The sequence below is a fragment of the Archocentrus centrarchus genome, chromosome 10 (assembly GCF_007364275.1).
Source record: "Archocentrus centrarchus isolate MPI-CPG fArcCen1 chromosome 10, fArcCen1, whole genome shotgun sequence".
In the NCBI taxonomy this organism is placed as follows: Eukaryota; Metazoa; Chordata; class Actinopteri; order Cichliformes; family Cichlidae; genus Archocentrus; species Archocentrus centrarchus.
Genome location: NC_044355.1, coordinates 23,009,051 through 23,033,395, shown reverse-complemented (window position 1 = coordinate 23,033,395; position 24,345 = coordinate 23,009,051). Strand labels below are relative to the sequence as shown.

Here is a 24,345-nt window from a genome sequence, read left to right as displayed (position 1 = left end):
AGCCTCATGTCACAAATGGAGCCATTGATGACAATAAATTACATTTGCCATGCTAAGGTTTCGAAATGATACACCGGTACCCTTCATTTTAACTAGATTAACCTTTAAATGAACCATAAGTCAGACTTAAATAAATATACTAAAAAAAGACACTGGAGTTACAAAAGAAAATGTCTTCATTCAGAACAGAGCAGAAAAAGAAGGCTGCTTGAGGAGGGTTACTTCTTAATCATTTGTCTTTCTTCATATGAAAAAAATAGGAACACATTTTGCATATTTTGATAACACTGCTAAATCCAAAGCAAAGTCCAACAATAGTAAATACTGACTATATTTAGGAAACTGCCCTTTAACCGTAACTGACATTTTAGTTTATTAGTTTTTTTTTTTTCCTTTGCTGTATGAGGAAAATATTTCATCATCACCCATTCACACAAAACAGGTTCTAGTACAGCACTGTCTTTATACAACCTAGAGGTATTTTCTAATCTTTTTTTTTTTTAACTCTTGGAAAAAAAAAAAGAAAGCAAACACGTTTACTCGGATGTCTATTGTGTCTTTTGCAAATTGTAAATAATATCACTGTATTCATATACAGAATATAAAAATCTTTCTAACAGACAAAAGAGAGAGAGAGAAAAACAACTGATGAGGTTTCCAGTCAATAGGAAGGATGGGTAAATTAAAATATTAATAATAATAATAATTAAAAACAAGAACAATTACAACACTCAACACTTCACTTTGTTCGACAGTGAAATTTACAGCGGGACTGGTACCAAATCGAAGTGTGTTGGGGTCAGGAATCGAGAAAAGCGGATAAATAAAGGCAAACCGAAAATGCAATGTACCTCCACTCCTTTGAAAGCAGGCCGTGTGTAGAAGTAATGAAAAGTATATAAATGCATCATGACAGACGCCTTGTATCATGAACACGGGTAGATTATTATACAGATGCATCACGATAAACAGGTTTGGGTCTTAATAGAGGACACGCATAGAGAGAGATAGCAAAGGTGTACTGGTGCCTGTGTCAGTACATGTAGGACCACATAAGAGCACCATGTTCAACTTAAATACAATATTATATATATATATATATATATATATATATATATATATATATATATATATATATATATATATATAATTAGTTATTTGTCGCACTAATTAGAATCACATTTTCAATCGGATCGTCTCATTTTTGTGTCGGCACAGGGCACAGATTCTCTTTTGGCATCTGTGTCAGTGATCCAATGGACAGGTAAGCAACTGAAGGAATAAGAGAAGGCATGCACGAGTCTGAGTGAGAGCCACACAGATAGGGAAATAAAAAGAAAAGATGTGAATGTACACTTCCACCTCTGGTCTGCTCCACTTCTCGTAAGAATCCAAAGACATTCACGGTTTAAATAGAGGAACAGTTTGAGAAGATATGTCTTTGGATTCTTACAGCCAATGGCGAGCTATTGTGGTGCTTTATACCTCACAGAGAGCAGTTAAGAGGCAGAGATTAGCATCACAGCTAAGGGGAATGTGTCTTCACGTGTGTGGGTGTGTGTACTATTTGCCAAGGGTCTTTTTCAGCAAGTGGTAGCCAGGGATTGGTGTATAGGAGGCTGGAAACAGCGAACATGCTCCACAGTGGAACTGTCTGTCTCCACTGCCTTCATGTACTTGTTAAGGATGGCAAATATTTCATTGTTGAGGATCTGGTACTTCCTGATGCGGTCCGCCATCTTCTTGAGTGGCTGTGGAGGGAAAGAAAAATGGATATATTTTTGAAATCACAAGGCTTCAGCAACAAGGCAAAATTGAGCATATGCAGCAGATAACGTATACCCACCACATTTTTGATGATCTCATCCTTCCCATCCTGCCTTTGGACTTTGAGCAGGTGGTAGCAGAAGTCAAAGAGGTCGAAGCGACGCTGCTGTCCCAGCAGCACGATGATGGCACAGCCGGCCCAGTTCAGCCCATCCCCAAAGCACTGCCTGGAGGGACGAGTACAAGCGACACGGGGAGTTACGCTTTCATTAAGTGATGCACAACTCTCGAGATGCGACAAGTCTGCAAAATAATGATGCAACGCTGATGCAATAACGCCATAGTGTTTCCAGCTGCTATGCCGACACAAGGGAGCAACGTGCCATGGAAAAACACTCCCCATCTGGGTCCAAATTGTTGTCGCGTATACACAACCCCAACTCTTTCAACTCATTTATTTTCAGCTCGCTTACTGAAGGAGGGTGATGTAAAGAATGGGTGTCAGAGGGATATCATTTGATTTTTAAAGAGGAAAGAAAACAAAAGGAGTCACATAATGTGCACTGAAAAAGTTTCTCCAAACCTTTACCATTTCCTTCACAGATATGCCAACATTAACCTTTTTATTACAAGCAAACAAATAATTTAGTAACGTGTGCTGTGATTAAAGCACAGAGGTAGGTTTGTGAGTTTTCAATAACTTCTAATGATCTTGGCATAAATGGTCAAAATATATCAACATTTGAATCAAGAATAAATCATGGAAGGCTAAATGTTGCTAAAAAGAGACAGGTGTGAGTCTGAAACATTTAGTGTCAGCACAAAATCTAAGACCCATTAAACACCAACAACTCGCTCTGCTTTGCCTTATCTCAGTGAACCTCAGACATGCCCGCGAGCGCGCACCTGCTTTTACAGACGGCAGCCAGACGTTACTTACTCTGCCGTGAACTCGTGCGTGCCCACAGGGATGCAGTAGACGAACTGCATTGCGCTCCACAGACGGTGGAACTCCATACACTCGTCGACATGCATCACACCGTTGGTGGGTGGGGGACCACGCCACACCGTGTCCTGCAGGAAGCTGCGGATGCGCGTCAGGATGACCTCGAACATGGAAAGGCCACAGCAAAGACGCTCTTTGGTCAGCAGGTCTCCCTCTCGCGCGATGGCGATTTGCTGGTAAAAAGAAAAAAAACAAAACAAAACAGCCAGAGTGTTTAAGGATGAAGAGATCAAGAAAAAAAAAATTTGAATCAGACTGGAGGAATTCCTGTGGGATTGCTGCTACTGCTATATTTTGTCTGTTGTTTGCTGCTAGAAACTTAAAGCCGATTACTCGGTTTAACTTTGTTTTCTCTGAAAATCCGGAGGCTTCCAGTGTAAGTCTGTCAGCTTAGAGGATAACATTAGGAGACAGAAGAGAAACTTTCCCTACAGTTTGGTGAAAAAAAACATATCTAAAAAGTCTTCAGAGACTTTAGAAAAGACATTTGAGAGAGCATTGGCAGGTTAAAGTGAAATTTTCTGAAGAATGTTTAAGCTTAAACTGTCCTGCTCCAGCTCTGAAAATTCCCCCCAGTCACTTAATGGGAATTCTTTTTTTTTTTGCAATAAATTGTTAAGTGTGCAGCAGTTCCACCAATGAAGAATATATATTTCTTTTTCTAACATTTTATAATAAAGTAGCATAAAAACAAAAAGTGGCTCAAATAGGTCCTTTTCTGTCTGCTTTCATGCCTGTCAGATGGGTGCTGAACTCACTTGCGGGGTTCCCAACCTCTCAATTAGAGGCACAAGGTGGAGAGGGGCATACTTCGCCTCCAGCCGCTTCATCCTCACCTCCAGACGCTCTCCCTCTGTGCAGCACACAAACACCAACAGTTGCGGGCACATTTCAAGAAGAAAGTGCTTCTCAAAACTTCCTAACTTGCAAACTGAGCGCCCGTCTGCCTTTAATTCATTGCCTCCAACCCTACTGTATACCTTTGATGTAGACTCGGGGAAGAATGTTCTGGAAGGGAGCGGCGTGAAGCAGGTCACACACTTCCTCCTGGGACTAAGGTTCAAGCACAACACAGAAACAGCTCATTTTAATCCAAAAAGTCGCCCCCTATGCTTCATGGACCCCCCCCCCCTCCTTACAAAAGCATGCAGACAGCCATGAGGTGTATTTTTTTTTTTTTTTTTGCTGAACTTCTTAATTTAGTCTTTTGAAAACATGATAAGAAATCTCCAAACTATAGGTCTACGCTGACAGATTACTCAACGCAGCGTCTGGCTTAGGCAGAGTGAGCGATAAGATAACTGAATTAGAGTTTGACTGCGTGGATACTGACGCTACGATTATCAATCAATGATGACAGACCAATTTTAACAGGATTATAATTTGTAACACTTTAAGTACAAAATCCCATCTAGTCGGGTTTAGCAGCAAGAGGTCAAGTTTACAAACATCTTAATCAATCTAAAATGTCACGTGTGTCAGTGTGCAGCTGAGCTCTTAGAGATTAGGGGGGAAACTCCAAGTGGTCAGACTGGTTGTCATGGCGATTGTTAGTCAATAAGAGAAGGTACATATCAAACTAAAACTAGGGAAGCAGCACCTTGAACCCTCGGCTAAAAAAGGGAAACGGACGAGAAGAAAAAGCCATGCAATGAGAAAAGCGAGACACGCACCCACACCCACACACAGCCCAAACCGACATACACACAACTAGCCTTTTTATAGACACACAAGCAAGTGCAGTCAGACAGAAATGGAGGGGGTGGGTGGGCTGGGGTGAGAGCTGAGCAGCGTTATGTATACAAGCACCACAAGCGCCCAGAAGTAGACGAGAGAATGGAGGCAGAAGTGCAGAGCTGAGCACAGGACTGCACCCACAACCAGCCAGAAATATACAATCACCTCTTCCATGGAAGACAAGGACATAAAGAGTCTGCAATGCAGCCGCATTTTTAATTTGAAGTTGTTATGATTAAATGTTGGTCCATACAATAAATGCTGTTCATTTCTCTCAGGCCTTCGTGAAGGATGCGCTCTTCAAGCGCCCTTTTTGTTTCACTTAATCCTTATTTAAAAAAAGAAATAAATAAATGATGTCTCAGTCCTTTTGCTTCCATGGCTAATTGAAGGTGAACTGTGCGCGCCAAAGTAACATGGAAGAGAGAGAGAGAGAGAGAGAGAGGAAAAAAGAAAGCCCAAACCAACAAGAGATAGAAAAAAGAAAACATATTTGGTCTTGGTGTCATTTTTGGTAGCCAATGGCAAGACCTAAATCCTTACCACCTGTGGTAGTTGCCAGCGTGCAATGAAAAATAGAGTTGTATTTCAGAAAAAAAAAAACATCAAAGATTAAAACACACTTTGGGGCAAGTGGACCGGGAGCCTGACGGTTTCTGCCCGTGATGTTTTGATTCAGCGAGTGAATCAACATCATAAACTGGGGGGGAAACCTTCAGGCACCCAGGCTACTGGTCACCCACATTAAAACATGGCAGTCAAGAGAAGTTCATATTAGTGGTCCTGTTTGCTGAGCATGCTCAGGGACCGCAGACAGAACTATCAGAGGAATCTTTGAGAAAGCGGTAGAAAAAGGGGGAGACTGAAGGGTGCACGATAATCACATTAAAGTATTATGGGATTTTGACACTTGTAAAGAGAAAAGTCCTACCAGAGCTTGCTCGATGAGCAGGCAGAAGAGGATGGCGTTTCCCACCTCCCTTAAGCTCTGGAAGACATCCGTCTTTAGCTCAGCATACTCAATGATATCCTTAAGCTGGTGGTGGAAGAATTCCAGGATGCCTGGAATGGCAGACACGGGAAAGGACGGCCATGATACAGCGCTAAATCTACATTTTTAAGAAACACTGACAAATTCTATACTCTCCTACATTTCAGGAAGTGCCTACTAATAGCTCATTATGTCACTGATAATCTACTGCTAGCGGGATGAGTCGCAATGATGTCAGCGGGTCTGCGCGACCTCTCTGACCCACATTTGGCCTGAGCATCACGACCTCGCAGCAGAGGACAAGCGGATCATTAACTGCTGTCAGTAAGATAACAGGCAGTAAGCCAGGTACAGAACTCAGGGTACAGAACATCAGTAATCTACAGATTGCTAAGCCCTCCTCATAGGGATATTCCATCTGACTGCCTCTAATCTGCAGCCACAGCTCTACCCAAAGTGCATTAGGGCAGGTCAGGGATTACACAAAGATGCAAAAGAAGTAGGCAGGAACAAGACGTTTTTTTGTGCTTTAAAAAAAAGGGACATTCTAGATCTATGTGATTTTCTTCTTTTCTGTATGGCACATTTGAATCCTAACTATTTTGTAGTGGTTCATATGTTGTCATCAAGTGTTTTACTGCTTCTCCAAGTCACGGCTGAATCGTATTCCAGTACTGTTCAATGTTTCCAAGTCCCGGCTAAAGCCAGAGAGGCAGTCTGTGCACCATTTGCTCCAAAAGTGAGCAGTGGGAATGAAAGTGCTCTGACCTATGAGCAGCTACTGTATGTACAGTGTGTACATATTTCTTACTGCTTTTCTCCTTGTATTTGCTCATTGTGTCATTTTAACCGTAACTGTATGTTCGCACTGGGAAATACGGTATGGTGCCAAAGTCTCCAACCACCCACTGTTTCTGTATATTCTGCTAGGAAAATGGGAAATAAGTGCAGCGATTTATTGAAACGTGTAAAAACATAGATGGAAATGCAGCATATAAGGCCAAAAATACGGTGTATAGAATTCTAACAAGCTTGAAAGTCAACATTTGGTATGACCACCTTTATTCTTCAACAGCCTTTGACAAACAGTAGATGGATCAACTGAAGGGCCACACGCATCTGTCGGGTCTTTGCTGGATTTTTCTTTCTTGAGTTAGGTGCCTTTTTTTTTAATGCTTGAATGATTCACAGGTCAGCGATAACGGGCTTAACAAGCAAACAGATAACGCCCAACGTTCAGAGCAAAACTCTGAAAGACCTTGAGAAGGCCTGGAGAACTATTCCTCAAGGCCACTTGGCTGGCCTGGAAGCAAAATATTTGTAAATGAGGGCTGATGCAAGACTTTTGTACAATACTATAAGCGCATTTTAACAGCTGTGTGAGGACATTAACCCAATGTGCGAGGTTATTTTCACACTGTGGTTTTCGAGCTAAAAAGATCTGTACTGATAACGACCTCGTGATGAGCGTGCTAAGGCGCTGGTGCTAACCGAGAGGAAAGTTTATCATATAAACGTACGCTTGGTACAAGCTGATGAGAACGATATTCATTTTACAGATATGTTTTAACTGACATTTCGATATGCTGGTGGCGACCAAATTTCACAGCAGTCACCCAACACCTGATCAGATTTCTATTATCTTTCCACCAAAGCACTGTTATTAAAATATTTTAAAATGTAGTTACATTTCTTTTAAGTGGTCTGTTTGATTGCCTCCTTATTAAAACTGCTTAATTTGACTTAGCTGAAGCCAAATAAAGAATTATATTTAAGCAGAGCAGACAAAGACAGCTCGTGTCTAAATGTTAATGCAGCTCCATGTGTTTTGATTTTAACAGCGGGGGATTATAAACTCACCTGGGGAGCCATACTCGTGGCGCGGTAGGCGACAGATCTTGGGCATGACTTCTATCAGGGTTTTTACATACTGCAGTATGGTGCCCTGTAACTGTAAAGTGACAGAGAAGACGGATAGTTCACAGCAGGCAAGGGGAAGAGAGGGCACAAAGAGGAAGGAGAATAATAACTGGGAGAATCCAGCACACTGAGGGGGAGGACAGCATGTTTTTCAGGATGGAAAATGAAGATAAATACCAGGCTCTTGACAATCTTAAGCAGCTCCTCCATCACCACAGCAATGCCTTGGTAACCAAGGAGGTGGCAGATGGTCTTGAAGTGAGGCGGGCCAACAAAGTTTCTGTAGGAGCTGTATATGTGGGAGTATGCGATGTTGAGAGGCTGAGAGGGAAAGAAGAAACAGACACAATGTTGTTCTGGAGCAACAGGAAGTTTGCTTTACACACAAAATTACGAGCTTTTATACAAGTTTTTACTATAATGCTGCAGATGGTGCCACACCTTGGACCCATACAGGTAGTAAGGCTGTACGTTGGCTGGCTTGTCTCTTTGAGGCTCCTGGGTGAATGGAATAGCTGTCCGTACAAAGCTGAACAGAGGGAGACAAAAAAAAAAAAAAGGTCAAGAAAAAAATGAAAGCTTTGTGCAAATATCTTTTTTTTGTTGCTTTAAACAACGCGGTGAAACTGACCGGTTCGTGGATCCGTTGTAGCAGTAGTTGGGGAGGAAATCGAAGTTGAGTTCCCAGAAAACGTGGAGGGTGATCCGTCCGTAGGGAGCGGAGACGTTGTGGTTAGCCTCGCGGAACATGGCGTCAAAGCTGTCCAGAGTCATGTGCTTGGACAGGAGGCGGTGGGTTAGCCTGTTAACCTCCAGCAGCCACTCCAACTCCTGTGCGGACATACAGAGGCAGTGTGAGAAAAATGATGTGCAGAGGGCACATAAGCAGATGCCCGCTTTTCATTAGCTCGCCTGACGTTTGAGCTTACCACTATAGAGGTAAGATCCTCGCTTTCAAAGCGGCTGATGGCGTGGTCCAGGGACTTGTACATTGCTGCGGAGATCCTCTGAGTAATCAGACGGTTCAGGTCGATCGAGCGTCCCAGCAGCTGCATGAGACGAGAAGAATGGATGAGAAACACAGAATCACGGCCAAATGGATACGGACACAAGACACAAGTGTTTTCATCTTTGAGCTACCTGCACGTGTCTCTGTTTGAGCAGCGTCTCGTAGCGGTTTGATGGAGGGTACGGGATGATCACGCCATAATTTTTACACTCTGCTCTGAAGCGCTTGTCTAGGAGGACACTGTGGAACATATGGCATGTGATTTTGTAGAAGTCTGCAAAGACTGCTTCAATGTCTGCCAACAACTCCAAAATGTTTAAAAAGGAAGTCAGTTTTTTTTTACCTTCCAGCCATCGCTTTGTAGTAGGCAAATATCTGATCTGCTAACTTGTAGACAAACTGATCAAAGCAGAGGTTTACCTAAGAGCAAAGAAAACACTGTGAGGGTAGTCTTTTAAAAGATCATCACTGTGGTTATAGATTTATCCCTTAGGCCACTTAAATCTGTGGCCATCAGACCTTACCTCGGCCTCAATTTCATCATAAAGGAACTGTTTCTTGAACTTAGTGAGAGCGTAATAGCCACTGTCGTTATACAAGTCTAGAGGGTACAGCACATACCTGAGAAGAGAGAGTGGGAGTTAAAATACTGCTCGCTTTTTCAAGTCACAAACGCAACACAAGTTTGTCGATTGCCTCCTTACTCCATCATGGAAGGCTCCTTGGTCTCCAGGATGTGGTCAGTAAGGATCCACGGCATGGACATCTCAATGGGGAACTGGATTCTGCGGCCCATGGTCAGCTCCAGGAAGAATTCTCTGAACCACAGCTGGGACAGGTCGCAGCACTGCTGCAGGGCCTCTAGATGATGGGACAGCGGCAGGAAGCAGGGAAGGAATAGCGGAACACATCGGCAAGCATTAGAAATGTTTGCTCTTTGTACACGAACATTGCCAAATAAAGGAAGTGAGAGTAAAAAGTGGGATTAATGTTGGCTGATTCTGTGGAGGATTCATTCCTTTCTCTTCTAGTTAAGAGCTTTTTTAAAAATCCTGCACACCTGCTGACAAGACACACGATGTGCAAAAACTTTTTTTTTTTTTGAAAACTTGGGAGTGCTTGAAATTTCAGCTCACCGCTGAAGTTGAGCAAATGTGTGAAGAAAAAGGATTGCTTGTGGAAGTCTTCTATGGCCGTGACTATGGGTCCATCAAGGCTGCTCCGCAGAGTCTTCTTGGATCCGCTCTTGTCTGCTATTAGGGATTCCAGCATGGTGCGTACCATGTACAGCTGTGGAGGAGGGAGGGGGGGTGTGAAAATCTAACCCATTTAAAAAGGGAATTATATGCAAATTGAATTCCTTTCACTGCAGAAATAACAAAGTCAAAGGTGTTGTTTTCTTAAGCACCCTGGTATGTTTCATATCTCACCTGTGTGCTGGAGGGTCCGACAGCTCTGCGAGGCACCTTGATATCGAAACCGCCTTTCGGGTCCTTCTCTCCCCTCAGACAGGGGTCATTTGGAGGTTCCCTCGCTCCCTCCCAGTCGCAGACAGTTTTTCGAATGGCCTGGAGAACACTGCCGAAAAATGAAAGGGATACTTTGGCTTTTTCAGTCTGAAACAAAAGAAAGATCTTGTGATCGCATCGTTTTTGTGCATAGGTACCTGATGAGGACGTTTTTCTTCTTGCGTACAGCCTGGCGCAGAGGTTCTCTGAGGGTCATTTGGGCAAAGTCCTGGAGAGCTGCGTAGATGGTATTCCTGATGGCCTGGTTAAACACCGACTCCATCCGGCCCATCAGAACCTTCCAAGCACATAACACAGAGTCATCATTTATTGTATCAGCTAATCCTAAGCTCAACTTTTAACATTTTAACTCCTTAAACAAGACCACCGCCTAGAAGGGCAAAATACGCCCGTCGCCCTGCATTAACCCTGATTTATGTGACTTTGATTTTTGAACTTGACCTCCAGGAGTCAATCTCTGCATAATAATAATAATAATCATGCAAGGTTTCATCAAAATCCTTCAAACTATTTCTGAGATATGAAGTGGACAGGAAAAAACTTAAAAAAAACCAAAGATTTAACCATATGACCTTTGACCTCCAGAAGTTGATAACTTTGCATCATTTTGATATGGTGAACTAGTAAAGTGCAATGTAAGTAACAGTGACCCCATATATAATCTTTTTGACGGGCATATAAAAAAAAACAAACAAATAAAAAAAACACTATTTATGAATATGCATTTATTTTTCCCATTTGCCTGCTAACAAAGGAAAAAGAATATCAATGAGAGTGCTACTCATATATCAATAATGTTTTACCTGCAGCCCTTTGATCATGGCAATGACCTCCACCAGGGCAAACTTCTCTTCACTGGTGTAGTTGTAGCGTGTGGCCCGCTCATACTCCTCCGCTGTGCCTGGACAGTCCTTGTTGCAGAATTTATCCGTGGGATGTACCAGCTTCCATGAGTACTGAGAGACACAAAGGAGAACTATAAATAGATGAAAGCCAGAACAAGAAAAAGCAAGAAAGAAATGTTCATACAGCCAAACCACCAACACACACACACACACACACACTCATATTGACTGCTGCACAAAACATCCTCCCTACCCACACAGGGATGCAATCAATCCCTCGCTTTACTCACAACTTCCATGACGTGCGTGCTCCACTTGGACAGCAGCTGCAGACCCCTCAAAGCCAGGTCGAACAGCTCCCTGTACTCCTCGTCCGACTTCTGGCTGTCCAGGCCCGAGCCGGTCACCACTTCGCTGTTGCTGTAGCGCGCCAGCTCTGAGATGAACCGGATGTGGTCGTCACGGATCTGCACCATCTGCTCGCACAGGTTGTACTGCGGGGAGATGCTGCTCTGGGTGCACGTCCACCTGGGCACAGATGGGAAAGAGAGACGGGAAGGGTTGGGAGAGAGTGTGGGAGTGTGCCCATCAAGAAATTTATAGTTTGGTTTGTGGTTGAAACAGTGGAAATGAAGCATAGAGAGAATGGCCAGTCCATTATAACACTGGTATCCAGATTTCTGTAAATTAGGTACACCGATCGATGGGTTCACTTACTTGGACTTGTTTTCTTCATAGTGAGCACTTGTCTCAATGTAGCGTGACAGCTCTATCTGCATGTCTCCAAACAGTGGCACCACTTGTAGCTGAGGAAACAAGAACGAATGCCTCACGTCATGGTTAAACACAACAAAGCCTGTAATGGGGATAAAGAAATGCTAAAAAAGCTCTTACTTTGAAGAACTTGTCGATCTTGCTTAGGTTGATCCTCTTTTTGGCATCTAGTTTGTAGATATTACTCACATTCCCATCCATCAGGTACAGTCCAAAGCCCATAACCTGTCAAAAAGAAAAGGGAGGCTTGTTTTTTGTTTAAATTGGCATGAAGACACCAGCAAGAGATCATTCTGAAACGTTAGAGGCTGGCAGCGGATAAAGATGTCAAATGCGTGCTTACCTTAAGCAGCATGTGTTTCTCGCTAGGTGTCAAATACATTTTGTTCTCATAATAGTCTACGCAGATGTTGACAATGTCTGCCAAAAGCTCCTCATAGCCGGGAATCACCTCCAACTGTTGATGCAGGCACTACTCAGAGAGAGACAGGAGACGACAGGTCACCTTTAGATAAACAGGAATGCACCGACATAAAGAAAGAAGGACTCATTCTGCCCCGCACATATGTATCACTGTCACTGCCAGGCAAGGAGAACACAAGATGCCCCCCTTCAGGTCAATAAAGCAAGTCACCACCACTTTGTTTTGAAGCAGGGCTTCCCTTGAACCATTAAAAAAATAATTAAATCCATGAGTGACCTTTTACACTGTGAGCTGACACGATTCAAGAGGACCGAAAGCAAACAATTCAGTGCCGCACTGAGCTGTCACATCCACAGCTGTGAAATTCTAATAAGCAGACCCCAGAATGTCAATGAGCAACTTCCTGTCCGGTCAGTGTGTAGCAGGTTAAATGTTAATTTAAGTTAGAATAGGCAAATTAATTGTGTAATAGCTCCTTTGCTCTGACTAACATTCAGGCAGCTGCTCTGTGACACGGCACCTTGAGCACAGCGCAGAGCGCAACTGCGAGTCATTCGCCTGCTTGAGTCATTATCCTGGGGCATTACAGCTCCGCTGCTCTACTATCATTAGAATATTTCATTGTATTTGCAATAAAGCCCTGATGAAAAGGTTCAATTTTCACAAAGATGCACTGAAGGAAAAAAAACAAACAAAAACCAGCCTTGAATTAACTTATGGTAATGGAGGAAGTCAATCTTTTATTAGCCACGCATAATCACAACACTGACCTGAGTGATCCTGTTGTGGTTAGCTAAAAACATGGAGAGATTCTGGGACTCCTGGATGGACTGGGGATCAGCCATTTTCCTCAAGAACTGAGCTGCGCTAGAGGCAGAAGAGGAGAAAAGTTAGTTTGGCACTGTTGAGGAGAACCCACCTCCCCCACAGATTTGGAGCTCTCTATTTCGGGTTCACTACCGTTTGTAGGCAGAGTGATCGTTCTTGACGCTGCACTTCATGTTCTTGAGTTCGTCCAGCACTGCAAACATGTTGATAAATTTGCCCAGAGTGAGCAGATAGGCCTCAGACACGAAATCTTTCCTTCTCTCGGCGTGGCAGAGGCGCTTCACTTCGCTACAGAAGCGTTCTATGGCTTTTCTCTGTTTAAAAAAAAAAAACGATATATGAAACTGATTGACAGTATTATTAATAAAGAAAATGTGCATAAAAATAAGAGACACAAAACATAAGCTGTTCTCTTTAGTACTTTGCCTGAGATTTAAACTCAATCCATAAAATTTTTTTTTTTTTTTTAAACTTCAATTGTTAAACAGGATCTTACCTGGAAGTACATAAACTTCATGAGCTTGGTCACTTCAGGTTCGAGCACTTCCACCGTTTTCTCGTAGATCTCCACTCTGTTGGGCTGCTCGTTGCATTTCACCTAGCAAACACAAGATGGCGCCATCACACAGCCTGATCTCTCAGCAACAGCAGTCTATGTAATATATTAGTTGGTCTGATTGAGTTCTGCATTTTGCAGTTTTATTATTTATATAAGACGTTCTTTTGACAGCGAGGTGGGCAGCACTTGTTCGGTTTTGTGAGGATTAAAATGATGCGCCATTTGATGCGAGCGTGCACGGAGCTCGATGAAAATCTGAGTTAACGGAGAAAGTTGATAACCACCCGTTGTGACACCTCAGACCAGGGTTTAAGGTTTTGTCAAGCAAGCTAAAGCAAAAAAAGAAAAAAAAAAGAAGCCTACCTGTGTTAAACCTGTGAGTACATCCCTCTGTCAAAGCAAATGTTTTCTAATCCAGTTCGGTTAGAATGATGTAACGGGGTGTTTTCTGATTTTTCCTTTTTCATTCTCGCTAAAAATAGAACTGTCACTATAAGGCAGAGCAGAATCACCACCGCCTGCAGCTTAGCATCGGTTTCAGTGGCCAAACGGTGTCAAGTTAGCCAACCCAACAACCGCAACTTCAACTCGGCAACTTCTGCCAAGATAAGATAGCAGTTTTGTAAGGTCTGCTTGTGTAATTGTTCCTCACAGCTGTAAGACAGCGTGATAGAGCTTGAATACAATTTCAAACCACAAATACTTTAATTATACAGACAAAACTTTATTTTGATATTTTATGATGGCATAAGATCTCTTAGATGATCTTGCTGAGCAATAATTTAAATGGTAAAGATGCAGTGATAAGGAGGAAGCTTTCATTAACCTGGGGAATGGCTCTGGAACAGCTTCTCCACGTGTAGAGCATCACAGCATACTCATGTCCTTCCTCCAGCATCTCATTCTGCAGAATTAAACAACACAGAACAGCATATTAATAAAAACAACATATTATTTCTTCACGTATCGCTGATATAAAGCCTGGACTAGAAGCCTCAGCTGGTTTATCTTGTATTTGCCCCGTCACACTTACATGTTTCAGATCATCAAACAAATAATATTAGACAAAGATAACATGAGTAAATACAATATGCAATTTTTAAATGACAATTTCGTTTATTAGGAGAGAAAAGCTACCCAAACCTACCCGGCCCTGTCTGAAAAAGTAATTTCAATCATGAAATCATGAATTAATTGTGTTTAACCACAATTTTTTGGAAAGCTGAGTTCAATTTCACTAGCCACACCCAGGACTGGTTACTGCCACACCTGCTGAATCAAGAAATCGCTTAAATAACCCGCCTGACAAAGTGAAGTAGACCAAAAGATCTCAAAAAGCAACACATCATGCCACGATCTAAAGAAACTCAGCAACAGCTGAGAAACGAAGTCACTATCAGTGTGGAAAAGCTTACAAAGCCATTTCTAAGGTGTTGCGACTCCAATGAACTGCGGTGAGAGCCATTATCCACAAATGGAGAGAACTTGGGACAGTGGGGAACCTTCCCAGGTGTGGCCGGCATCCCAAAATTACTCCAAGAGCGCATCAACAACTCATCCTGAAGGTCACAAAAGAACTCAGAACAACACCCAAAGATCTGCAGGCCTCACTTGGCTCAGTTACGGTCAGAGTTCATGATTCAACAGTAAGAAAGAGACTGGATGAAAATGGCATCTGCAAGAGAGTTCAAAGGAGAAAACCACTGACCAAGAACAGAAAGGCTCATCTCACATTTACCAGAAAACATCTTGATGATCCCCGAGACTTTTGGGAAAATATTCTCTGCACTGATGACACAAAAGCTGAACTTTATGGAAAGGTTTGAGTCCCGTTACATTTGGCATAAAACTAACACAGCATTTCATATAGAGGACATCATACCAACACTCAAACATGGTGGTGGTAGTGTGACAGTCAGGGGCTGCTTTGCTGCTTCAGGAACTGGACGACTCGCCCTAACTGATGGAACTACGAATTCTGCTCTCTACCAGAAAATCCTGAAGGAGACTGTCCGGGCACCAGTTTGTGCCTTGAAGCTCAAGTGCACTTGGGTTATGCAGTAGCACAATGATCTAAAACATACCAGCAAGTCAAAACCCAGACTTAAATCAGATTGAGATTCTTTGGCATGACCTTAAACAGGTCATTCATGCTTGAAAACCCTCCAATTAAAACAATTCTGCAAAGCAGAGTGGGCCAAAATTCCTCCACAGTGATGTGAAAGACTCACTGCCAGTTATCACAAATGCTTGATTGAAGTTCTTGCCAGTTATTAGGTTTAGGGGGCAATAACTTCTTCACATAGTGCCAGTTTGGTTTGGATAGCTTTTTTCCCCTTAATAAATGAAATCATCATTTAAACTCTGCATTTTGTATTTACTCAGGTTATCTTTGTTTAATACTGAAATCTGTTTGATGATCTGAAGTATGTAAGTGTGACAAATACACGAAAAGAGAGAGAGAACTCAGGAAGGGGGCAAATACTTTTTCACAGCACCGTATCTTAGTACTGGAAACTTTTTCAAAGCCACTAAAACACATCACACATCTCAGATTAGAGGCACATTCCAAGACTAGATAAATATTTCAGAAAGGAAACATTTTTTTCCTCTCAGAAATAGGAAAGACAGACGCCTCCGTCCCTGTGGCTAAAGGACGAGTGCCCCCAAATAGACTGGCTTCAACCTCAAAGGGACTTCCTCATTGAGAAAGGTTAAATAAATCTCTACTTCCCCTCTTTGGCAGTCACAGCACATTCTCCGTTCATTCACAATGAGGGCAGAGGTGTTCAGCGATCGCTGCCTCTCTGATTCACCAGCGTATGAGTGGAATTAGTGTCTATATGAGTGTGCGTGCATATCTGTATGTGTGTCCTGACACAGGCCTAGCCAAATCCTGACAGAAGAGCCAAATGATGATCAATTCACACAAACAAGGCTCTCTTTAAGGGCACGAGGCTGCTTCCCACAGTCAGCTTTGTTTTCACTGAAAGAGGAACAAAAACTACTGAGGCGAGACCACAAAAGAATGAATTTCACGAGTTAGCTATTTAAAAAAAAAAAGAAAAGAAAAGAAAGAAACAGTGGAATGGACGGCCGTGCCCTGTTGTTTATTTCTGTAACCAGCACAACAAGTCTCACCATGCTGGAGTGGACCGTGGCTTGCTCGATGTAACGGGCAATGCCGGTCACAAAAGCGTTCCTGTCTTCAAAGTTGGTGTCAAAATTTGCCTGCAGAAGGAGAGACAAAAGGGTCAAAAAGGGGGGCGCGCTGAAAAGGTCTTATCAGCTGGGGATAATGGTGGGTGGCGGTGGCGCGTACCTGGTACATAATAGAGGAGGGAGGGGGTTCGATGCATGGCTGCTGGTCCGGGAGGGGCAGCTCCTCCAGCAGGTCCACATTGGACAGGGCATCCTCCAGGGTCACGTGGGTCGTCATGGTAACAAGGTGTCACTCAAACAACACCCCGGGCTGACGGAGAAAGACAACGATATGAGTTAAGGAGGCATTACATAAAGGAGGAGATGTGGAACAGGACAGACTTTAAAATCACTGACTCCCAAACAGAAGAACTTTTACACCTGGTGTTACTACTGCAGTTTTTGCAGTGGGTACGTGGATAAACGGGCAATATAAGTAACTAAAAGTATAATAAGATTGAAATGGTTGAAAATCTTCTGCTACTTCAAGCTGTAGTGGCATTTATTTAAAACCTAAGCAGGGAAATTTAACCATGAGCAGCAGAACTAATCTGGGGTCCTTGAGACAATCAGGAAACTGATTTAGAAAATACTGCACAAATAGATCAAATGAACGAGCAAGTTACACTGTTAATAATTCAAATGCATGCTATAGTGAGATAAAGCGGTGATAAAAGAAGATACGCTAGAGTCTCGGCATGCCTAGAAAACTTCACTTCCCCTTATGAGACCCTGTTTTGGTGCTGAATATCTGCATTCACCCTGCACCTGTATCCCCTCCCATCCGACTGCACGACAATACCAGACTATCACCTGGAGGGCAAGTAAGGGGAAGAGGCCCCTTGCAGTTTCCTTTTTGGCTTTCTGCTTGACTTGAGGCATACAGACATATCTGAAGAGCATGATTCTTGAAATGCCAAGACCTGGAAATGCCATTGATCTGGCAAAAGCGGAGAACGCTTCAAAAAAACAGTGACATTTTGACAAAAACACACATGAACACACACACACTCACAAATCCGTTATCTTGCAAAGGCAGCATTGGCAAAACGTGCTTTCCTCTTAAACTTTGAGCACGCTGGTTGGGTTTGTATTTTTATCAATTCAAGTCAATCACGTGGTATATATAAACGCACTATTATATGTTCACACTGAAGGCTATCGCCGGAACAAATGACTACACACACTGCTGAGGCTGTACAGTCTCAATATTGCCCTCTCCTCATTATAAACCCCAGCTTAACCAAAGCAGTGTGCACCCATCCATAAATCATGTGGCTCTCAGAAATGTGTGCTTTATGTCTGACCTGGCAGACAGGGCTGACAGCACAGATAATCAGCTTAATATTCACAGCCAGCACAAGCGGAGCTGAGAGGGGCGAACACCAAAGAGAATAGAGAGCGAAAAGAAAAAAAAATCCTGCCGTAACTGCCAAAGGGAAGACAGGGGAACGTTAAAGTAAACACAGATGTTGTAAAAGCGTTCTTTTCTAATGAGAAGCCTGCAAAATGAATATGCGGGCTGATCACAGTCACATGTGCAGGCTAACTAATGATCACAAATGAACTGAAAAGAAATTGGGAGGGGTTTCCTGTCGTATTGAACTGCGAACGTTTGAATATACAGAAGTGGTAAACCACCAATCGAAGAGCAACGAGTTCTCGGACCTCGCCCAGCTTCCAAAATATTACACGCACAGCAAGTAAGGACACTTTATATGGGGACTGTAAATCCATACTCAAATTACACTGAAATACAAAATGAAAAAAATAAACAAAAAAAAAAAGAATGTGGAACAGGGGCTTGAAGTGTGTGGGGGTCAAATGCCACTTGGCCTCTTTAGAGAGTGTTTGTGGATCAGACCACACGCACTTTCAAACTCAACCTTTATTTTTATCTCAACGACAGACCAGTAAAAATTCACGGCTGTATGTTGTGGTGTTACATCACACGCGCACGCAAAAAAAAACTACCAAAATACTACCACCATTGCAATACTTCCAGTGATAGTAGGTGTCACCAATACCAGATTTTACCATGATGAACACACACAAACACACACACACACACACACACACACACACACAGATACGTATATCAATATTTGGATGATGAATTTAAGTTGTTCCGCTTCCCTTTTCTGCTCTTCTGCGGATAACAGATTCTTTAGTTGATTGTGGGTGACATCATTTTCCATTATGGCATGTAGCGCCACTCATATACAGAGAGTTTTTGCCCTTTAGCTGCCCTTTTGTTTCTGTTCCGTAGTTTAAGTATGCAGTTGAATTTGGGCACAGCAGAAACAGATGAAAGCCAGCACCTTCTCAACAACGCAGTGTATTCTGAGGTGTGTACCAATGTACACTCTCGTGTGTGTGTGTGTGTGTGTGTGTGTGTGTGTGTGTGAGAGAAACCTTTTAACGTCTGAGGATTTTGTCATCTTGAACACTGTGTTTCCTGTATTCTTTACACTGCTGTACTGCTTTACAACCTGGATGCGCGCACCGTCTGATTCTTTTAAGACCCGGTTGGTTATTTATAACTGTTCAGCATACAGAAAATGAAACATGCAGCTTGCTACAGGGGCTTTGTCGGGCAGACAGACATGCTCAGTGCTGCTAAACTCCCATCTGTGCATACAAATACAGACGCGCTCTAAAGCCTGAGTTGGCTGAACAAACTTTCCCACCCTATACCAGGCTCTGTTAAACAGTTGATGTGTCTGTCTGTCTCTGTGTGTATGTGCATCCTCACAGAGCAAAAGGGCCCCTTCATTCCCTTCTGGGCACTTGGAAACCTTGCTGAACAACCAAAGAAGGCCAAACAAGGCAGCGAGACAACAGCTCTCTTCACAATAATATTCCCCCTGGCCAAGCAAACATTATAACTGAAGTCCCTTTACATCAAGAGCTTGGATCAGATGTTCTCACGACAACCATTTGGTGAGAGGGGCTCAAAATATCACAAATAAAGCACAGAAAAGGAATGAGATAGAGAGAGAACACAGAGCATGATGTAACTGGCAGGAAAAAAAAAAAAAACTATGTGCTGCTGGGCCTTTGTGTAATACATCTAGCCTGAGAAGAAGACAGAAAGTGAGAAAAAGTGTGTCAAGTCCAGAGTCACACCACTCAATGGGATCTCCCCCCAAGGCTAGCCCTGTAATACACAGTATACTCATCCACACACAGTGAGATGTTATGCGATCGGTATTGAAGGCAGAAACAATGCCGATCTTTAGTGTTTAGTCACGCACACACATGATCACTTACAAAACGTTCACAGACACCTAGTCTGTAGCTAAATGTGTGCTCCGGCAGCATCTGTGCAGAGCATCCTGTGCAGGGACGATGTGGGGCTGAGGTATTTTCACAGGCTCATTGTCATTTCAGAGAGCGGCACGAGCAAAAAACTGCTTTCGTCTCACGATCCCTGTGATGTCACGATCCCTGTGATGTCACGATCCCTGTGATGTCACGATCCCTGTGAGATCAGCACAGAGTTGGGGACAAACATAAAGCACGCCTCAAATAACCATCACCAAGCTGGACATGTAGAGGATGGTAAACAAAAAGTAAACTACACTGATACCGCTTTTCATCAGCAGTATCATCAGATTAGTATTATGCTATTTATGCTGCCAATTACACTCATGTAACTGTATTGCTACAGTTCCAGTATGGCATATACTTCCCTTTGTCTGGTTCATTATTTATATGTAGACCTATTGTCTTGCTACACTTCTCAAATCAGTCAACTGTACAATACTGAAAATAATTAGCTGCTTGTGATTAAGATGTCAATGTGAAGATAAAATAGCCACAGTAATAACTGTAAAACAGCAGTCAGCCGCAACATTAAAACCAACTGTCTAATACTTGTAGATTGCCCTAATGCTCACAAACCCGCTCTCAATAACTGAGCAGCAGGCCGAGTAATAGTAGTGAGGTGGGACCTGCATAGATAACACTTAGTTCCCTAGCAGAATATTGTCCTGGTGATCACACTGACTGCCAGCTTGCCGTATTTCCATATTAAATCTTATATATGTTTCCCAGGTAAACAATTCACACATGATCAGCCCAACTTATTTAATTATTCTATGGCCCACTCTAATACTCACATGCTTGCTCAAAGTGCTTCAACAGTGGGTAGGGGTCAGCATTGTGGCCAGAATTAAGGTTTTCAGCCATCTGTGCTTCAGCTCTTCAGTGCAATGGAACCACACAAGCAAGCCTTTACTTCCCAATAGCACTGATGAGTCTCGAGCACCCCACGAAGACCCTGCTGCTGGTTCACCAAGTGTATTTTCCTGACCCGCTTTTTGGTAGGTATTAACCAACGCATACCAGGAATACCCCACAAGGCCCACTGTTTTGGAGATGCTCTATCACAATTTGGCCTTTATCAGAACTGCTCAGGATCTTGCTGTTGACCACTTTCCTGCTTGGAACACATCATTTATCAAAACAGACTATTTTGATATAGACTATACTCCCTAATGTAGTTTGCATTGAAGAAATCTGGAGAGATAATTTAAGCAATATAACTGAAAGGATTTTGATGAGGGTGGCACAGTGGTACAGTGGTTTTTACTGCTGCCCCACAGCAAGAAGGTTCTGGGTTAGAAATCCAGTCTGGGGACCTTTTCTGTGTGGAGACAGTGGGGATAAAACATGACAAAATAGAAACAACTCAAGGAATAATGTTACGCTAAATGCTATAAGTCAATCAAGAAAGAGGATATTTCTCCCATATTGGCTTTTCTTCACTGGCTCCCTGTTAACGCCAGAATTTAATTTAAAATCCTTCTCCTTAGATATAAAGGTCTTGAATAATTAGGCTCTATCTGATCTTAAAAACCTCATAGTACAATATCACCTGAGTAGAGCATTTCACTCTGCTGGCTTACATGTGGTTCCTAGGATATTTAAAAGTAGAATGGGAGGCAGAGCCTTCAACTTTCAGGCCCTTCTTCTGTGGAACCAGCTCCCATTTGGATTCAGGAGACAGACACCCTCTCTACTATTAAGACCGGGCTTAAAATTTCACTCAGGCCCTTTTTCCAGTGACTGGGTGCCGGAGCCGGTGCCAGTATTTGAACCGTTCAGTGTTTTTCCACCGGGTGCTGGGCCGAAAAACGGATTCAACTCCAGCACCGCCTGCTAGTTGGACTGGAACCAAGAACGTGTGATGCAAGCGGCAGAAGGGCGTGACTCTGCCATCGCAACATAAAGTTTTGTTTGGACTGTAACCTATGTTCGCAGCACAACAGCGTGTTATCCCACGTTTGTGCCCTTCGGCTTCCGTGTCCAGACGAGGACCCGCCCACACTCATACATAAAGGATCATCTCGCAAAGTGCGGTGGAAACGCAGGCCCGTTCTTAAGGTTTCTTCCTGTTAAAAGGTAGCTTTTCCTTCCCACTGTCGCCGTGTGCTTGCCCATAGGGGGTCGTTTTGATTGCTGGGGCTTTCTCTGTATTATTTTAGGGGTTTTACAATATAAAATGCCTTGAGGCGACTGTTGTTATGATTTGGCGCTATATAAAAAAAACTCAACTGAACTGACATTACGTGTACGTTATTGTTTGTAAATACATTTTATGTGCAGTGGCACTTTGGAGTAACTGGAATTTGTTGTCACCCATATCTGTAAATAAGTGTTCAGCAAACAGTGATGATAATAGTGCCTGTAACTGATTACTTTGTCTTATACAATGGATATGTTATGGATATGTAGCATGCAAGAAAAACAAGAATATATGTATGTATCTATTATTCATTTGTTTGGTGTCTATGAAAAGCCATTTTTGCAAAATAAGCAAAGTCAACAACTGTTGCAAGTTAGTGTGAATAATACTTCAGTTCCAACTTATTATTATTATTACTATTATTATTATTATTATTATTATTATTATTATTATTATGATTAGCAAACTACATTTTCAGGTAAAGGATCAAAAATTTTGTCAGACAAAAATTCCTGTCACACTTTCATAGAGCTAAACAAGCATAACCAGTCTGTCATTTTCCTTGGGTTATTGCTTCAACTTTTTATTCTAAATTCTTTCCCCATACCAGTTTTTATTTATTTATTGTATTTTATTTATACCCCCAATCCAAACTAATTACATAATGCACAGGTTATCAAGCAGTTTGAAAGTCATCTGTGATTTGGAGCTGTATGGATAATGCTAACATTACCTAACTAGTAATGGCACTAGGCTACATTTCTATTGTGGTTTTAATTTTGCAATGATCAATGTCAGCAGCAGCACAGCACCAACAGTCAAGCATTACATCACTGCATGTGGGTGAGGGTCTGGCATACTGATTTTACAACTCAGCGAGTCTGCAGCAATGGTAAGGTTCATATTTCTACTCAAATAGGCCTGAGCTTTGTCTAGAGATGATACATCTAAAAGGAAAACATCTGGGGGTTAGACGCCTGTCTGAAACGGAAGTGGGTGAACCTGTCATTTGTTAACCCGTAACAGGCCTGCGTGACTGCTGGTGTGATAGCTGTGAAGCAATCCTGTGCATCTCGCCTGCCGTGGCCTGTTGGTCTGATGGAAGGAGGGGGCACACGGGAGGGAGGGAAGCTTTAAAAAATAAAAATTTAAAAAAGTGAGAGCGTCGTTGTGAAATCGAGCGGTCTGAAGCATCAAAACCGTTCTTTTACTATCATAGCGAACATATACAGTATCTCCGTCTATGCAGCGAAAAGCCTTTTATATCAGGTCAGAAAACCGTTCAGCTTTACGTGCTCCATCATTCATCAGGAACCCTCTCCTCACCCCACCCATCTCAGCGTGAGCTACGGTGCCGCTGTAAGCTAACGGGGATCCCATTCATGTGTCACAATTATCCGCGATAACCGGGGCGCTTGCTCCAAATCTCACACACCCCCACGTCCCTCCTATAGGATCACGCTATTCTTATGCTTGTGGAGAGACAGATAAGTAGAGGGAAAGGATGCGAAATGCGAAAAGGAGGAAGAATTAGGAAAAAAAATAGCACTCCAGTCTCCAGCCATCATCACTACCCAGAGCACATCACCAGCCCCGCTCACCGTCAGCGCTGCGGCTGCATCCACCGCTACTTTTTTTTGCCACATACCTGAAAATTGCATGTCCGTCCGGCGAGAAAGTAAAGCGGGCGGACCGTGTCGCGGTCTGCGACGTCGATCCAATATTTCCCAGGCTTTTTTTCCCCCCTCACGTCTTCTGTGTCGATTGATGCTCTAGTTTCGCCCAGTACCAACCCGGTGCTAATCCACCCCACACAAAGAGCAGAAAATGGCTGCAAGTGCATTTCTTAAAGGGACAGTCACAGTGTCGGTAGGCGATGATGAGAGGGCCCCCGACATGTTGATTCGGTTTATTTGAGCTTTCATTTTTCTGCTTTTAAGAGTAACTTACTTTGGGTACAGATATACACGTAATGCCTTTGAGAATTTTCATTTATTACCATCAGATGCTGTGGGTATATGTTGTACGTATAGGGAAAAGTGATCAGGATGGTCAAAGAACAGAGTAACCTCATTTAAAGGGAGTGGGGTATCTCTGGTATTCTGTTTTTCAGTTTTCTGTATGAATTTGAAGTGGATGATAATGATGATATATTTTTTTAAAAAAGTTCCCTATTTCACTCAACTGTCATGAATCCATAATTTATCTTCAGTAGAACATAGAAAGCATATCAACTGCTTAAACTGAGAATATGTACCATTGGGGGGGGGGGGGGGGGGGGG

General features: G+C 42.8%; 1 protein-coding gene across 3 annotated transcripts; it reads right to left on the bottom strand.

Moving 5' to 3' along the window:
* Window positions 1-1,162: 1,162 nt before the first annotated feature.
* cyfip2 (cytoplasmic FMR1 interacting protein 2) lies at window positions 1,163-23,868 on the bottom strand. Of its 3 annotated transcripts, none has more exons than XM_030739176.1 (30): window positions 23,712-23,868; window positions 16,712-16,861; window positions 16,531-16,620; window positions 14,216-14,293; window positions 13,327-13,428; window positions 12,963-13,144; window positions 12,773-12,869; window positions 11,922-12,050; window positions 11,699-11,803; window positions 11,522-11,610; window positions 11,095-11,332; window positions 10,763-10,915; window positions 10,097-10,236; window positions 9,861-10,008; window positions 9,567-9,720; window positions 9,135-9,291; window positions 8,955-9,051; window positions 8,774-8,850; window positions 8,562-8,670; window positions 8,351-8,470; window positions 8,053-8,252; window positions 7,863-7,950; window positions 7,599-7,742; window positions 7,362-7,452; window positions 5,440-5,572; window positions 3,754-3,827; window positions 3,532-3,626; window positions 2,708-2,946; window positions 1,881-1,994; window positions 1,163-1,439 (listed from the first exon to the last, which is right to left on the bottom strand). In XM_030739176.1, the coding sequence occupies exons 2-30, from the start codon at window positions 16,826-16,828 to the stop codon at window positions 1,409-1,411; spliced, it is 3,591 nt and encodes a 1,196-aa protein (XP_030595036.1). In that variant the 5' UTR covers window positions 16,829-16,861; window positions 23,712-23,868; the 3' UTR covers window positions 1,163-1,408. The 3 variants fall into 3 exon arrangements, with proteins under 3 accessions (XP_030595036.1, XP_030595035.1, XP_030595037.1); XM_030739175.1 differs by lacking the exon at window positions 1,163-1,439 and adding an exon at window positions 1,584-1,751 and having other exon boundaries at window positions 1,847-1,994; window positions 3,754-3,826; window positions 5,442-5,572; XM_030739177.1 differs by lacking the exons at window positions 1,163-1,439; window positions 1,881-1,994; window positions 2,708-2,946; window positions 3,532-3,626; window positions 3,754-3,827 and adding an exon at window positions 4,615-5,056 and having other exon boundaries at window positions 5,442-5,572.
* Between the last annotated feature and the right edge of the window lie 477 nt (window positions 23,869-24,345).